This window comes from Accipiter gentilis, chromosome Z (assembly GCF_929443795.1).
Source record: "Accipiter gentilis chromosome Z, bAccGen1.1, whole genome shotgun sequence".
NCBI classification, from domain to species: domain Eukaryota; kingdom Metazoa; phylum Chordata; class Aves; order Accipitriformes; family Accipitridae; genus Astur; species Astur gentilis.
The window spans coordinates 29,248,727-29,265,785 of NC_064919.1; the positions used below are offsets into that span (position 1 = coordinate 29,248,727).

Consider the following 17,059-nt stretch of genomic DNA (forward strand, 5'->3'; position numbering starts at 1 on the left):
GGCAGAAAACAGTTCTACATTCTGCCACTTGAACAGTCTATTACATTGAAATGGCTATTAAAAGTCTTTGTTATATCTCTTCTGCTATCTTCCTTCAAACTCTACTGGTTTTGATTCTATTGATCAGTGTATAATAATTTTTGTACACATACCTCCCTAGGATTGTTTATATGGATGCCTACAAAATTGAATGATGAAAGCACATCTGCTTTCTCTTAAAAAATTTTACTTGCTAGCATAATTATACAGAGAACTCAAATTTATGTCATAATAAAGAAACATAAAACGAGATTTAAAAAAATTTAGGAATTTTTACAAACTTTTTTGTTTTTGTCTGTTTGGTAATGATGCTTCATTTTTGAAGGAAATGCTATATGTTTACTTAAATTATGTGCCAGGGTGGGGGTATTTGGGGAGTTACAGTCATATTCAACCATTGATTTTCTGTGAATTTATTCTTTGACCTCTGTTAAATCTGTTTGGGATAGGCTGTATAGTTCAAAAAGTTTAATGTGAGAGAGAGTTCAATTGCATAAAGAAATTGGACTAAAAATAGGTTCAAATCAGCTCAGTACAGTCCATGTTCTGCCTTATTGCCAGAGCACTAGTAGGAAACAGAAGAGCACTCACGATGGTTCTGTATTTAATGTTAACCATTTTGGAAGCACTGCAGAATGTGTGACTACCATTTACCTTTTTGAGGAGTGATTTCAGTATAAAATGATAAAACCTCATTTCTTGTAAGTCATGTGCTTCACTGCCAAAAGAAATTTTGGTTTATTTGTATATTAACGGCTTATTTGTAAATTGTTTTCCACTATGACTACTGAGTCAACTACTTACTATACTTCACATATACTCTTAAAAGAAAACAGAATGGAGAGAAGTTGCCAGTGACCTTGTTTTTATTTAGGAGCACATAAAAAAAAAGTTATGCCACAGCTTTGGTTGACTGGAATGATATGCATACTTGAATTTTAACAGTATTTTTTAAAACAGTAAACAAGTGTACATTCAGTTGTGTGCAAGACCAACACTGTCAATAACACAATTATGCTACAGAAAATGAAATGTTTTAAGTATATAGCTGTGAAACCCTTCATATTTTTTGGTATTTAACCAGCATGTTTAGAATTAGTCTGCTGAAGCCATCTCATGTGTAATAAACACTGAAAACAGACCCCATGGCAAAGTGAATGTAATTATAGTTGCACTGACTCTGGAGACAAGTAAGAGCCCTACTTAAAAACATTACTCAGAAGCTATGTCTTCTGCAACTTAAATGTGAAAGGAATTATCTAACTTGTAGTTTATGAAGCCTGTTATTAATATCAGCCACTTGAACTTACAAAAGTGGACTATATTTTCATACATTTGGGATAATTATAATAATTCAATAATGTTTCATGCGACAGATAAAATCACAAGAACTGCTGAGACTGGATGATTACTCTACATAACCCAATAACTCAAAGTTCCACTGATTTACTAATGCTTCTCACAGCTCTTATAAAATCTTTAATGGTTGTTGGGTTTGTTAATTGGTTTGTTGGTGGTTTTTTTTTTAATGAGAGTTGCTGTCAAGGACCTAGACTGGAAGGAGAGAGATATGAAAATTCCCAGGCCATGATGAGTCCTGAGTATTTTGCAATAGTAAGCACTGTTGTGGTAGACCATAGCCTCTTTCTACTCTGAAGGGATGATAATAAAGCATAGATGGAATATTTACAACTTTTAGGATAAACTTACTAGCAGACCAGCTGTAACCATTTCTCTTTTTACAAAACCTGCTTTTTAATATCACGTTTTTTGTAGAAACTTATGGCAAAGCAAATAAAACTGTCTTTTTAGTAAACAAAAGAAGGTTTTGATAAAAACATATAAAACACAGTTTTATCCACTGGGTGATGTACAGGTACCCGTATACAAGCATGTATACTAAACAACAAAAGAGAAGATGTATTTGAATGTTACAGATCTGATGTAAACAGAGACTAAAAATAAGGACAGTCAAAAGTGACAATACATTAACTCACTCCATCATGCCTAATTATTGCAGCATATATGATATAAAGTAATTCAAATGCAGAAAATATCTGCTTATCTTCAAAACCAGGCAAAAGAGATCTCTTTGGAAATGTAGTTAAATTAAAAAAAAGCTTCTAGCCAAGTTGTGTGTAACATTTCAGCCCACAAAAGAAATTCACAGGGAGATTATAAACTCCTGAAAATAGAAGTCTATGTTGACAACAGACAATGCCTTCATTACAGTGACATCAACAGAATCACTGTAAAACATACCACTGCACTGGTACTTTCTCTTTGTACAAGTTTACAGTAAACATTTGAAGACACTGAAAAGGTACACGTGCAGCTTTTCCATTAAAGGTGTGCAGTTCATCTAACTGATAAATATATTTCCTGAAATGTTTTAGAAAATGAGAAAAGACATTTGACCTAAGTATGTAGCGTGCACACTAGTGAACCATGTATGAATTAAAGATTAAGTGCACTATGAGCTGCAGACATGAATGGCTTTTGAAAGCTCGGTAATTTTGTTGAACACACACTAAAGAATTGTTTAAGTTGCTTCCAGTTTTGTCTGATCACTTCTTCGATCACTTCTTCTCAGAAAGTGTTTCCCCACTAAGTTCGACATCCAGTGAGACCTCTTCAAGAGATAGCTTAACATTAGATACACAAACAGAAGATCCACGGGTAGCTGTACAGATAAAGAAAAAAAGTATTAGGTTTTACACTTAAGAATATCCATGCTAAAAAGCATCAAAAGCAAGAAAAAACACAAGTTACCTACCACAGAAAGACACAAAGCTACACTGTATCTAAAGAAACCAGAAATGCAACCTGATTTTGTTCTAGAGGCCTTCTATACAGCACAACCATCCAAAAGCAGTGTAGCTACCCAACAGTTCAGACTGCGTATACTAATGACTGAATGCATCATCATGCAGCTTTAGTCAGAACCTGGTCACACAGCTCTATGCTAAATGTTCAGAAAACATCTTAGAAATTCTGCCACTTAAGTGAATTTCCTTTGCTTGTCTTACTTGGAGATAGCTGGGAATACTGTCACACTTCAAAACAAAATAAAACCCCATGAATTTTCAAGCCACAGAAATTCTTTCAAACACTTCAGAGGATAAGAGAAAGTAACTATTAATGCAGTTTTACTGCTAAAACTATTTGTGCAATGCTACTGAGTTCTCACTGACCTGTGAAATGACCCCACTGACATAGACAGGGAATGTTAAGAAACAGCTGCCCTAAGAAACTATGTAATATTTGAGAAAGAATCATACTGCTGGCAATAATGTAAGCAAGATAGCTGTAAGTTACTCACATAAGGTTGGTTTCTCTATTGCTAGCCTTTCAGGCAAAGTTTCAAGTGGTGTTGGTTGAATTTTTGCAGGGGTGTATGTATTTAAAGAAATTTTTCTTCCTGGCAGTGGAATCATGTAAGTTGGAGAAGCTGAAATGGGGGGGAGGAGGGGGGAAAAAATAGATATCATTAATAATAAAAATACTCTCATCTGAGCAAAACATCAAAAATAGTAGCCACACAACTGTGTATCTGTCCAGCAATATAGATGCCACAGTTATACAACTTGTAGCTCAGCTACTGATTTTTTACTCTAGTGTCAAAACTTCAAAGCATGAAAGACAAATCTAAAAATGTTCTTTTTACCTCGGAAAGCAACCTGGTAACTTCATGCTGCTAAGGCAGCTAAGCCAAATTTCAGCAACAGCTGCCTTGCCAGAAGACTGGCAAAAGCGTAAGTACTACTTCTCATAGGTTATAAAGATCGCACTGCAACAGGCAGTTAGTCCAAAATGCCCATGAAAAATACATACGATACATTACTCTCTAGACAACTTCCAAATGTTATAGGAAAGCAGAAGGAGAGCAAAGCATCTATGGCCTCAGTTCTATCAGGTTTAATTTCCAACCACTCCTTTGTAAAAAAGTGACAACCAGACCACCACAGAAGTATGACAGTTTTTAAAAAATATATTTTTGTCTTGTGTACTCTGAAGTCTGAACTGATTCTGAAGATACACGAATTTCCTAACCAGTGTGACAAAGCATTTTAAATAGCTAAGAACGTTAAAATTGCTCTAAACCTCCCTGAGTTCTTTTTCAGTAACATCAGTTTTCTTAAATTGCTTATCTTCTTTCTCAGATATAGGAGGCTAACCCTATCAAACTGGCTGCTGATTAAAATCTAAACTGTAAAAAACTAAAATAACTTAAAAAAGGGGAAAATCCTGTAACAGAAAAAAAAAGGAAAAATCCTAACAGCTGGGTAACCTTTGTACCAGTACTAGCAAATAAAATTTTCTGATCAAAGCATGAGTCTTTAGACATTTTCTCAAGAAGAATGATTTTCAATCACCTGACACATGAATTATAAGCATCCTAGTATGTAGTAAATCTAGCCTAACTGAAATAATTTCCAAAGACACAGCAGCAGAATCACAATGGGAAGTGATCTTCCCAGAGACGTGCACATGGATAGAACTCAGTTTGCATTTTATTTCAAGATCACTGAAACATTAAACATGCTGCACAAACTGCTAAAAAATTAAGTAACTGCAAGGCACTCCACAGGTGAAACCCCAAGTAATATTGAAAGAAACAGGAAATAACAGAGTTTTAAGATGTAAAAGGCTTGTAAAAGGCAACAGTACTCTGCTGAGGTTACTGCCAGTACAACAGTACAGTATAAAGCTGGAAATACTGCATGCTTACTAAAAAGCATTCCTTGTAATTCAGCTAACAGTGTGGACAGTACAGAGAAGTTCTTAATTTGAGGAAATAAACTAATTACAATTTCATTAAATCCTTAATTTAGTACCCCAGTCAACAGAGACACTACTTCAATGAATTATGAGAGTGTTCATGCTGCAAAAGGATACTGCAAAAATTAAAATTATGGTTTAAGTATATATTTCACTTTTTTTAAAGCAATATTCTTAGAATACTTGTTAGCTGTAAAATACTCAAAAGACTACCTAGACAATATTTAACAATTTAAAATGAACATAATTACAAGCTAAAATCAGTACATGTCTCCTGTAGATTTTCCCTTGATGGAGCAGCAACAGAGGCAAGAAATTCGTCCACCTGCTTCAGAGACAAGGAGTTGTGTAGAGTTTCCAAAGGGCAAATAGAAGGCACCATGGAATATAGTTCAAAACCTGAAAGAAAAACAATAAAAAAAACATATTTCCAAACATAAGACAGGATTTAATCTATTGTATGGGCAAGTAGTAATGCATGATAAAAAGTACTTATTTTAAATCAGCACATGCAGACATAGTACTTTTGACATCACGGGCACTAGATATTACAGGAGTTGGAACAAGATGTGCCAATTTCCAGGGTGTACTAAACTAAAGGTACCATGTAACATACCATGGGATACAAATCCCACATACACATAAAGTGGTCTTCAAACATTACAGCTGCACTCTATTCCCAAATCAGTTCAAAAAAGATAACTTTCCTCTAAGACAAACTTAGTAAATCAGTTAAAAAAAAATAGTCAGGAAATGGTAGTATTTATCCTACTCATTCTCATACCTGGCACAACACTAAATAGATGACTCATTCATGCAAGTAAAATAGGATAGTAGCTATGGTGTCAACTGTTAGCAGACAAGCGCTAAACATGCTAAGACTTCCAAGAAATAAATTTGCAGAATTCATGTTCTACCATCTTCAGTATTCTGTGAAAACAAACTGTTGCCTTCAATATCAAAGGAAAACCACTGTTAGCACTTTTGTACCTTGACGTTACATGTTTTAACTTTGTAAGACAGATTTACACCTACCTTTATGCATTTAAAAACAGTACTTAAAAGACTCTAAGTTTCATATATTAGAACAGGTAAGTATAGCAACCCAAAATAAAAAAAATTATTGGACTTTGCTTTTCTACATTAGTATTGATCACACACCAACCATGCATACCCATATTACTAACATACTAAAAAGCACTTAAATATCTTGGCAAAAAAGAAAAAAATTGTAGTTCTCTACAGTGATGCAAGTTTGATAACTCAATAAACAGCTCTTCATCCAATTGCATTTCAGAAGAGGAAAATATGTCCGTTAGTGTTGTCAACATACAGCTGTAACATTACAACTTTGCAATTCAATATTGTAAATTTACTTTTGCTACTTTTCTTTTAAGATATTTAAATGAAGAAACAATAGTGAATGAAATAATGCTTAGAATTTCAGTTCAAGGTACATTTATTAGAGATAGCATTATGACTGTGAACTGTTCCCTCCCCTAAAATAAGCATGAATATTTCTGTGATATCCAGTGTTCCCCATTCACACCCCACTTAGTGCTTTGCATAGAGAAGTAACTCAACAAAATTTCAGCCCCCAAATGTCTGTATTTATATTTGGATACACCTTGGCCATACTCAAATTTGAGGGACAGTCGCTTCAAATATACAATCAGCTGAACTATACTTATGTCAGCTTCACTTATATTACAAATAAAATGTTGCATTTGATGGAAACTTGGTTTTCATGTAAAGAAACACCACCACATACTTAATTTCTATCTTCCTATAAAGGCAGTAGCTAAGCTTCAGTGTAAGCACTAAGATGTTTGGCATACATACTAATATCCTGAATAACTATGCATGCATGCAAAGCGCAAACCCTTTCTTCGCATTACAGTAAAATACAAGATTTATCTCTGTACCCTGACAGAAAAGCCACTATCACTTGAATGAGAATTTATTTTTTTAATTTTGCAGAGAACATAGTGGGACAATGTCAGGTTAACTTTTTAATAACTATTACCATCATAGTGCAGTGTTACAGAAAACCGGAAAGGAATTTCAAAATACACCTATGCCCTATAAAAAAAGAAAAAAAACCCAAAACATTTTCTTCTTTCAGGAATTTCCCCTCCATAGGTTTTTGTTCAGTTTTGAGAATTCTGCTATCAGATAGCCATATCCCACCATGTTGTTGTAGTATCTTTGTATCTAAGGGATATGACTTAAAAGATGCCCTGGAAACCTATCTTCAGTGTTTTATTTAAATATTTCATGATGTTATGAGAAATAAATTTTAATTTTAATGATGAAGCCACCTGACAGTATCCCTTTAAAAAAGCAATTTCCTGTAAACTAACAGCCTTTGAGCTTTGGTTATATTTATTCTTAAAGCACTGTCCCCATCAAAAGGCAAGACAATGAAAGGGTTAACGCAGCATCTCAAAAAGCCACCCTGCTGTCTTACATTTAAAAGAGATAGAGACATACCACTGGAGCCTAGAAATTCCACAGAGGAAATGGACCAGCACCTAAAGAGGTGTGGGTGTTCTGCACAGAGGCCCAGAAAATAAGGTAAAGCACTGTCAGAAGATACTTGTTTCACCATGTTCCTTGAACTAAAGATGGGGGGGTAGTCTGAAATGAGTTAAGAGGGTGTGATAACAACATAAAAATAAGAAAAAACACAGTGAAAGGGACAAGGAGAATCAAAATGACAGCCCAGAGGACAAACAAAACATCAATATGTTCTTATGTTAGTAGAGAACCCTTGGAAACCTGCAATATACTTAGGTTTCATAGGAGCTTATACAGCATGCATTAATTGTGTAAAAGATGTGTGGTAAAACTGCTGTATTAAATGAATCAGAACGATCAATGCATTCATTAAAAGCACTTTAGATCTTTTTTTAAAGAATGCAGTCACAAAAAGATAGTGCTAAATGGAACAGAAAGTAATCACATTACTAGACACTGATACTCCTTACTTTCAGACCTTGTATGTTTTGGAAATACTATTTGGTTTGAGTCTAAAGATAAAAAATGGACCCCTAACTTTCCTATTTGAAATAGGACACCAGAATTGGCCTTTTAGATGAAAAACAGTCTTAATGGTATTAATTCAGCCTTCCTACAGCAGTTTCCCTTCAAGAAGCATTGCAGTACAAAAAGTCACTATGGATTCCAAATGCATATAATAAAGGACTACTTGCTTCTCAGCAAAGCCAAACAAAAACTCAGTCTTCTTTTTAATCCTTGTTTCTAAGCAAATATATTTTGACTCTAACATGAAAATACTGATGATTTCCGCTGCAGTTTCAATAATAACACCTGTTAATAAGACTGTACTCTGCCAGCAGTCACGCACATTTTAAAACTGCAGTTAAGAAATCTGGAAAAGCTACATTAAGATCTCGGGGGTGCTGAAAACCAAGTCTAGTTTTCATGAACAGGAGACATTTTGTGCCTATTTAATCACATAGAATGGTAGGCACGAAATATTTTGCTGAGGAAGAGAAAGACGTACCTCTGTCCTGTGTGTTAAACCAGACTTTTTTTGTAACTATGGTAGACTGAAGACAAGTTAACTCTCACTCTTGAAGCTCAAGAGGTCAATGTAAGCAACAGGCAGCTCTCTTGCTGTGATTTTTAGTGCAATATTTAAGTAATTTGCACATCTGATGAACAGAGAAGTATGATAAGGTAAAATAAATTTTTGTTCAATGATACATGTAGCAATTTAGCAGGAATGGAATCAAAGCTTCTGCTTTAGTTTTTTAATTTAGCATCACTTCAGGAAGATGGTAATAAAATCCATGTCAATTCAGTGATTTAATTTAGCATCAGGAGGCTCAGGGAAACAGCTCAGCAGGAGAAAGACAAAGAAGAAGCAGCAGCTATCAAGAAGTGTATGCCCAATAAAGATCAGATTTAATTCTGTTTTTATCTTACACCATACAGTCTGATCACACAAGAAACTGGGGAGGATAATTTATTACAGAGATCATGATTAACAGTAGCACTTTGATTTTTTCAAGGATTTTTCTAAGGAATAAATTTTGATACTGTATTTATACTAATGAATGGTAAAGAAGGGACTTAGGATATCTAATGGTCACAAATATATTTGGAGTTGTCCTTGAAGTTAGGAATGACAGACGGCTAGATGATACTGTACACCCCGTATTTGAAATAAAAATAAAAGGGAAGAAGCAAGGAACCTTTTGTTTTCGTTTTTGTTTTTAAAATAAAAGCAAAACGTACCATTGGTTGGGTGTCGAGCAAATGAGATAGAAAACCTTTTAACAGCAGAACCGCGTGTGGTGTCTGAGAAAGAGAAAAACAGGTACCTGAAATTTGTAACAGCTACCAAAAGAGGGACATTTTAAAAAAGGAAAAGAAGAAGAAAGAAAAAAAGAAAGGATGAGAAGGTATTAGAACTGAGTGGCATGCAGAAGGGACCAAGGAAAAGGGCTAATATCTAAACAGAGTTTAAAAAGAAGAAAATTTGGATTCTTGTAACTACAAGATGTGTAATGAAGTGTATGAAAACAAGCAGAATGAGCTCGTGATTCTGGCATACAAGCTTATATCAGGTTAGAGTTGAACACTGAGTAGTGAACTGAGAGGAAAACAGCATGAATACTGTTTCATCTTCAGAGTTATAATGGTGTACTTTGGCATCTTAGCATTCTGAAATCTAGCGAGAGTTTCTTCTCTACCCCAGATTATCTAAAACTGAAAACCTCCTGCTCCTTTGTAATCCAAACCCCACCGAAAAAAGGCCAGGAATCCTAAAATTTTCACCGTCAGTATTTAACTTATTAGCTTATAATTTCTTTCATTCCATGTATATGCTCCAAGTAATTTATTTCATTTCACAATCAATAAGTAATGATAAAACCTGAAGTTTAAAATGAGAAAAGAATTTCAAAACCAAAATTTTATTTTACTTAGAAAATGCACTTGCTGAAATCTCCTGGCACGCATTACAAGTCTGTGAGCTAGTGTTCAAGACAAAAACAAGAATTAACTATGCTATTAAGTTAAACATAAGCAAGCTACAGGCAATAAAGAAGCAACAGAAACTCATACAATTAATACTAAGGCAAAGGATTCTAGGATTCCATTAAAATCAGTAACCTAGGATTTATCTTTAGAGGTTTAATGTGGCACATGGATTTGTGCGTGCATGTGCGAGAGTGTGCACATACCATCTATGAAGCCAGAAGAAGTCAGCTTTTTACGATGAGTACGAGCATAATCCTGTAGGTTAGGTGCACTTGAAGAACCCCCGAGCACTGAGGTGCTAAACAGGCCCGCACAGTGAGACCCTGATGGGAGTTAGAGAAAATACATACAACAACCAGGTGTTCGTCCATTCACATTGGGGATGCATGCAGCATGCAAGCACATGGCTCTTACCACACAAAAGGCAGCTTTTGGCAGTGCCTTGGACAGGTTCACAATATGCTTGTAATGTCAGAGTGGTACTTGTAGGCTGAAACTATCATAATTTATTGTGCTTCTACTCATGACACAGCACCCTCTGCTATATGTGCAAAGAGAGGACTGGCTTTAAAGTGAGTTCTTGTCCTGTTTTCACTTTTGGTAAAGAAAAGTTACCAGTTAGCATCAATGTATACGTAACCAAAACAACAAAACAAAACCAAGATGATGATGATGATGATGATGATGATGATGATGTGACAGTTGTGTGTTTTAAAAGCTGCAGTTCTGAAACAAATATACACTGGAAAAATACTGCTCATTGCTTTCATCCAAATCAACCTTTGAGATGACAGACTGCAATGAAGTACTCATGCATTTCCACAGACTTAATATGGAAATATTTCCCTTCTAACCCCAACAAAATGTTAACCAAATTGGAAATACTCTATTCGTATTTCAGCTACTATCATTGACAATGTTACAAACTGAAAATACCTAAAAGTTTCATCAAGTCTAGCTTGACTTCCTTTCCTATGAAGACTTTTGTACATGTCCATGCAAGTGAGAGTACTTTTGTTACAACTCATACACTCCTGCCACTAGGATGGGAATTTAAACAAGTCACTGAAGGCCACAGACAGAAATATAAAAATAACTTTTGTAATCAACCATAAATGATATTTACAAACAACAATGAACAAAATGGAAAAAAATGTTGCAATTTTTTTCCTTTAGTTTTCACTACTAGTTGAAAGGAGAAGTGGTTTTTCACTCAGAACTTATCTTTTACATTTTAGATAAGTAGCAGCAGATCTTTTCTGAAAAACAACTATCTATCCAGCAATACTTCCTTTCATTACTTTTAATGACCCAGTGGGAGGAAACATTACCAGCACATGTGACCAATCACAGCCAAAATAAATTGGTGCCTGGTCTGTGGCAAAAGCCTTTCACATCAAATGTAATACCTTAATCTATGCACAGAAATACATCAACTTCCACAAGCCATATTGTGTCACACATCGGCAAAAGAAAAGTTATTTAACTTCAGCAAGCACACAATAAAAAACATGACTTCAATAAACAGGAGCACCTGATGTATGCATTTTACTAAGGGAAAAATATAATAGGGAGAAAAGTATCACAGAAAGATTAGACATAGCAAAAATACAGCTCTTTACAAAGACAGAAAAAGCTACTTCTAAGTTTATGCATATAGCTTATGCATTTTCCACACTTAATTTTTCCCAAGACACACAGAAAAAAATGCAATATTGATTTACAGTAGTGCAAGATTTCCTATTTTTGCATTTGAGTCATATGTATGCCTGTTTCAAAGAAGCAACAGAAAAGCACCACTTGAATTAAAAGAATTTGAAACAACTCCTTGAATTATTGCATGATTCATTCTAATGCTGAAAGGAAGAAATTGATTTTAGGAGAGGCAATGTGTGCAAAACCCCCCAAGAAACTTGAGTTTTTTTCCCCAACCCCCTCCCCTCAGTAAAACACCTTCAATTCCATCAATTGCTCACAGTAGGAAAAGTTAATTTTTGAGAAAAGTGTTTTAACAGTTTCCAGTGCAGGCCATTTCAATCCAAAAGATTCTTGCAAAACCCAGAAACTCAGTCATGAACTACATTATCTTAAACATCTACTTTATGTTAAAAATAACGCTGTGTACCTGTTGTGAGCAGTACAGAGTCAATGTGAACAGTCTCAAACAATTTGTTCTTTTCAGTTATAATTTATTTAAAAACTTTGCTGCAGAAAAATTGTCCAGTTCATAGACAGACACTCAGCATATATTATTGATAACAAATACTATTGGGTCCTGTTAACATAAAAGCTATTCAAAGAATGTACAACTGTACAGAACAACAGGCAGATGAAAAGCTGCTAACATCAAAGAAAATTTCAATTGTAGGCACATACCTAGACCACTCTGCTTTTGTTCCAGAATAGTTCTTGGTGTTCGTAAGTTACTATTGCTTTCTGATAAGACCTGGATATAAAAAACAGAAAAATAAGGGAAAGTAGAACAGCAGCATGAAATGTCCATTTAACTTGATACAGCAGCCTGTTTCAGACAGACAAGTGTTAATAAGCTGTATGATAAGTGTTAGTAAAAGAATGTAAAGGAAACATGAAAGATCATGCAATATCCCCTTCTGAAGGGAGTCCATTACACATATGAGTTCCTTGCAATGGAGTGGTGCAAAGCAAGCATTCAGAATGAGAAAGGACACAGACCAAGACCGATATGAGAACAGACATTTGAGACATTTTATTTCATTTTACCAAATGCACTCTCCTAAACTGCGCCTGTATTGAAAAAAGGAGGGGAGGGAAGGAAAGACAGACAAGCTATTGAGGACACCATACAATCACTGATCCATGCACGGGCTCAATCAGCGTAATCTTCAGATGCTCACAGCCTTTACTGATATCAACTTTTCCTATGTAAATAGTTTTAGAATTTTGCACAATAAAAAGAAATTATGAAAATTTTCAAAGAAAAAGGATATGGTTAACAGAACACCATCCATTGTCATACATGTAAACAATATCTCAACATACTAAACAATCTTTAGATCTTCACTGGTACTTCAAAAAAATTTATTGTTTCTTTTTTTCCTGCCTTTCCCCCCCAGTATTAGAAAAATCTTTGAAATATTGTACAAGTCAATGGATGACGTGCTGTGTTGGGAGTTTCAGATACCTCCAGATACAGAAGGCAAGAATTATTAGTGCTAGAGTTTTTCCCCTGCAGTAGTTAATACCCGGCCACTGAAAATATGATATATGCAAAACAAGTTTTGAATAGCAATATGAAGTACCAAATAAATTATTTTAAATGGTATTGGTTGCAATTATTAAAAAAAAGCTTTTCAATTTACCTACCACCAAATTAAGCAAAATTGTTTTTAAAGTCTTAAAGGACAACTAAACCAAAGCAGAAATCTCTTTCATTAGGCAGTAGACTAAGTCTTTTTTACTGTGGTATCATTTGCAATTCCTATAAAGAAACCAAATTTTTAGGAAAACGTGTAACACATTCAGTGGAAAAACATGCACTTGCTCTTTTTCCCCCCAAACATTCTCGGGAAGTAATTTTAAGAAGTGGAAGAATTTGCTTCACTCATAATCCATAACAAGGGATTAGATGTCCTTAAAGACAGTTGGTTGTTGCTTGGAATGCATAATAATGTTTAATGAAGTAAAGTTTAAAAACCTGTTGCCATGAGCCAAAAATACTGGATGTGAAAGCCAATGATTTAGGGGAGACAGGGGAAGAAGTGATTTGTTCCCCTGATCTGCGTCTTCGACGCCCAGTACCCACACCACTGGTGTAATGCAGCCAGGTACCAATACACTCTGGGCTAGACACACTCAGGGGGCTCTCTTCCTGGAAGTGAGAAAGGGGGCAAAAAACAGCAAAGCATGCAAAGTTAGATTCAACAGAGCCAAATGAACAGAAAAGAAAAAAACCCAATCTGTTTGCACCCTTTTATATACTGCTTTTAAAACTATTAAACAGCAAACAGGAAAGAGTAATATTACAATATTAGAAGTTATCAGTTCCACTTTTATCTTTTCATCCAATTATATCTTTCAAGACAACTCTTTGATCATATTTCTCGTAGACTAATTATTAGATATGAGAGAAAAGTAATCATTATCAATAATTGATGCATAACTCTAAGAATTTCCCGCACACTGGAAACAGAATATGTTATCCTTGACATACTGTTTAATAGTTTTCCCCCTCTAAGTACATTAAACTTTCCTATTTATTACTTAATAGTTTTCTAGTCTATAACCTTATCTAAAAGGTTCTAATTTTTAGAATTGCCTTTGAGACTTTACAACTTACTCACTGGTAGTAGCACCAACCTGACTGGTAGTAGTTTTCCAACCTTAAAAAAGCCCTAAGTGTTATCTAATGCTGGACACCTATCGAGACTTCAAGGGAGGACAGTGTCAGGCTAAGAGTCCCCCATGCCCTACATCGTTATGTATCATTAGCAATCAACATTTTTAGCTATATAGAATTTGATTTCCAATGTCGATAAGCCATACTTTCTTGTTTTACTGTTAGAACTCTGCTTTTTTTCTTTTTCCATGACTCAATCTCAGTTGTGATCCTTATGTAAATATTGCTGACTATACCCCAGATTAAAACTTCAATATAATCTCACACTTGACAGTGTCCTTACAAATTAACAGACATAGGTGAAGAGAGAATTGCCTTACAGGAGGAAGGAAAAAAAAAATGTTCAAGGCAGTTGCAGTTTAAGTTGCAATGACTTTTTTTAAACACTTCAAAATACCATTTGGTTTAAGTATTCCAAATACTGGTTTTGCAGATTTCAGTAGGCCAGATGAAACTTCCATTTTTACTTTTTCAAAAAAAAAGTTTCAGTGTATGTTTTCTTTAAATTGGCTATTTTCTTCCAGCAAATAAACAGGCACTGAATGCTGAAACAATTCCATCTGAACATGTTATCTGCACAGTCAAAACTTAGCAATTTATGTTATTGATAACTTTTGAAAGTAACTTCTACATAATTTATGAAAATGGTTAAGTCTGAAGTAATAGACTATTAAGTTATGTGTATTTGAACTCATAACTAGGAGGGGAGTTTGCATGATCATAATGAAATCAGCTTTTAAAAATCCAAAATATGGATGTTGTGAGCATTTGTTTATGATAAAACTTGGAAATAGAAAATATAAAACATTCATATTTATTATCTCTGTTACTTTATGGAAGTCATGTGAAGTTATACAGATACCCTTACAGAAGGGACCATGCATCTTTTTCTCTCCACGCTACCAATAAACCAAGTTACTTGCAAATCTGTAATACTTTCATTGCATACAAACAGCCCATTCCCAACACAAACATGAAAGGAAAAGCTTTTAGTATGAATCTTCATTTCTGATGGTTTTAAGCAACTGAAAATGAGGCAATAAGAAGCTGTTAGTCTGCTTCTAGCATTAATATCACAGAAGTGCCTCTATGTACCATCTGAAGCTTTGCCGCTCAACTGTACGAATGGTATCAGTGATACTGCTGTGCATCACCCCACCTCTGTGACATTAAAGCTATACCTGTGAAGCACACCTAGATGTCATGGCCTTCAACACAGGAGACTAGACTGTTCAAGATGTTATCTGAAGAATTCATGAAACACAAACCCCACCCACTTAGAAAAAGAAAGCTTCCGGTTTATTCTCTTACCTTCAAATGCTTGACAAGTGGAGTCACTTTCACCCCACGTGAAAGCAAATACAGCAGAAGACATGTCTCTCCTGTACACTTCCTGTACCTCCCCTACCACCCCCAATCCCTCTGTTCCCTCTCAGCGTGATGACCCTGAAGTTTTGCTTAATTCCCAATAGCAGCTGTTTTGTAAGGGTGAATACAAAAGCAATGTATGTTAGTTTGAAGATGTAAGTTTAGACTGAAAAAGTCTTCATTTTCAAATATCGGCCTTTCTAAAATGGCTTAAAAAGATAAAAGGAAATAAGACTTATTGTAAAATAATAATTAATTTAAAAAAAAAATTCCTTCAGACAAATTACTGCCATGAAGTACTTCCCATAGAGTAAGAGCAACCCTTTTGTGAGGCATAACATCATACTGGTTCTGTGTAATCAAAAGCAGAATTACATTTGGTTTTGTTTTGTTAAAAGTAAGCAAAAGTTAATTTCTGTGAAAGAAATTATCTGGAACATAAATACTTACTTCAACAGAACCAATCTTCCTGGATCTTGGAAGGGGTGACTTTCTGTGTATGTGAATTGGGTCTGATACCATTGGCTTGAACATCACTACTGACCGGTCTGCTTCATCTCTTTTAGGAGCGTGTGCCTCCTCATCACTATCATTTCTATGAGAGGTTTTCTTTGAGCCTTCATTCTACAAATGATACATAATTCATTTTCAATTTAGCTGCACACCTTGCAACATGTAGTCAGAAGTGGCTGTTAAATAAATCTTCTGTGTAAACATAAAGCCAGATGATTCTAAAAATACAAGATGTAAATCACATATTATTGAAGAAATAACTTTAATAACCTACATTTTGCTCCTAACTGCATGATAGCGTGGTCCTAATTAACCACACTGTTAATCCAACATATCTTACTCCAATTTTCTGTTGACATAGTAGTAAAATCCTGGCCCCACAAGCCAACAGAATAATTCCAGTGAAGCTTTGATTTCATTTATTTCTCAAAAAGCAGCTGGTAACTCCACAGACCTGCCCATACATCTTTGAAAATATCAATCCTTCCTCAACGATCTGTATTCATAACATGCCAAACTACCTTGCTTTCTTAAATGTTTCTTTCAGTTGCCAGAATATCACTGATGTGACACTGATGCTGATATCACTTTTCTTACAATGAGTATTTCATATTTCTAGCAAAAATTCTGGCAAAGGCATTAGAAGGTCCAAATTATCTGTGCCCATAACCTCAGTGTCCATTCAAAATGGAATAATACATTGGGACCATCTATATTTTACTAGACAGTTTTCTACCAAAATAAAAATCACTTCTGTATTTTTTACCTAACAATTTCCCAGTGTTTATTTTAGGTATGTCCACATCCAGGAAAACAAACTTTTGCTTTAAAGAAAGGCATAATTATTACCTCTCTGGAGGCAGGTCTGTATCCATACCCAGCTGGTAAATTTTTATCTTCCTCACAACCTTTGGCTCCTGGACTAAAGTGCAGCTCTACATGAAAACGTTCTTCTGAAGAAAGTTC

At 35.0% G+C, this 17,059-nt stretch overlaps 1 protein-coding gene across 3 annotated transcripts in view; it reads right to left on the reverse strand.

Annotated features, from left to right (window-relative positions):
* Window positions 1-887: 887 nt before the first annotated feature.
* The window catches only part of PPIP5K2 (diphosphoinositol pentakisphosphate kinase 2), a 51,581-nt gene continuing 35,409 nt past the window's right edge, over window positions 888-17,059 (reverse strand). For all 3 annotated transcript variants that reach the window (XM_049796299.1, XM_049796298.1, XM_049796300.1), the window contains exons 23-31: window positions 16,943-17,059; window positions 16,031-16,204; window positions 13,511-13,684; window positions 12,211-12,280; window positions 10,038-10,157; window positions 9,088-9,150; window positions 5,089-5,220; window positions 3,362-3,490; window positions 888-2,722 (exon numbers count right to left, since the gene is read on the reverse strand). In XM_049796299.1, coding sequence (XP_049652256.1) covers window positions 2,619-2,722; window positions 3,362-3,490; window positions 5,089-5,220; window positions 9,088-9,150; window positions 10,038-10,157; window positions 12,211-12,280; window positions 13,511-13,684; window positions 16,031-16,204; window positions 16,943-17,059 — 1,083 coding nt within the window. In that variant the 3' untranslated portion in view covers window positions 888-2,618. The remainder of the gene's footprint in view (window positions 2,723-3,361; window positions 3,491-5,088; window positions 5,221-9,087; window positions 9,151-10,037; window positions 10,158-12,210; window positions 12,281-13,510; window positions 13,685-16,030; window positions 16,205-16,942) is intronic.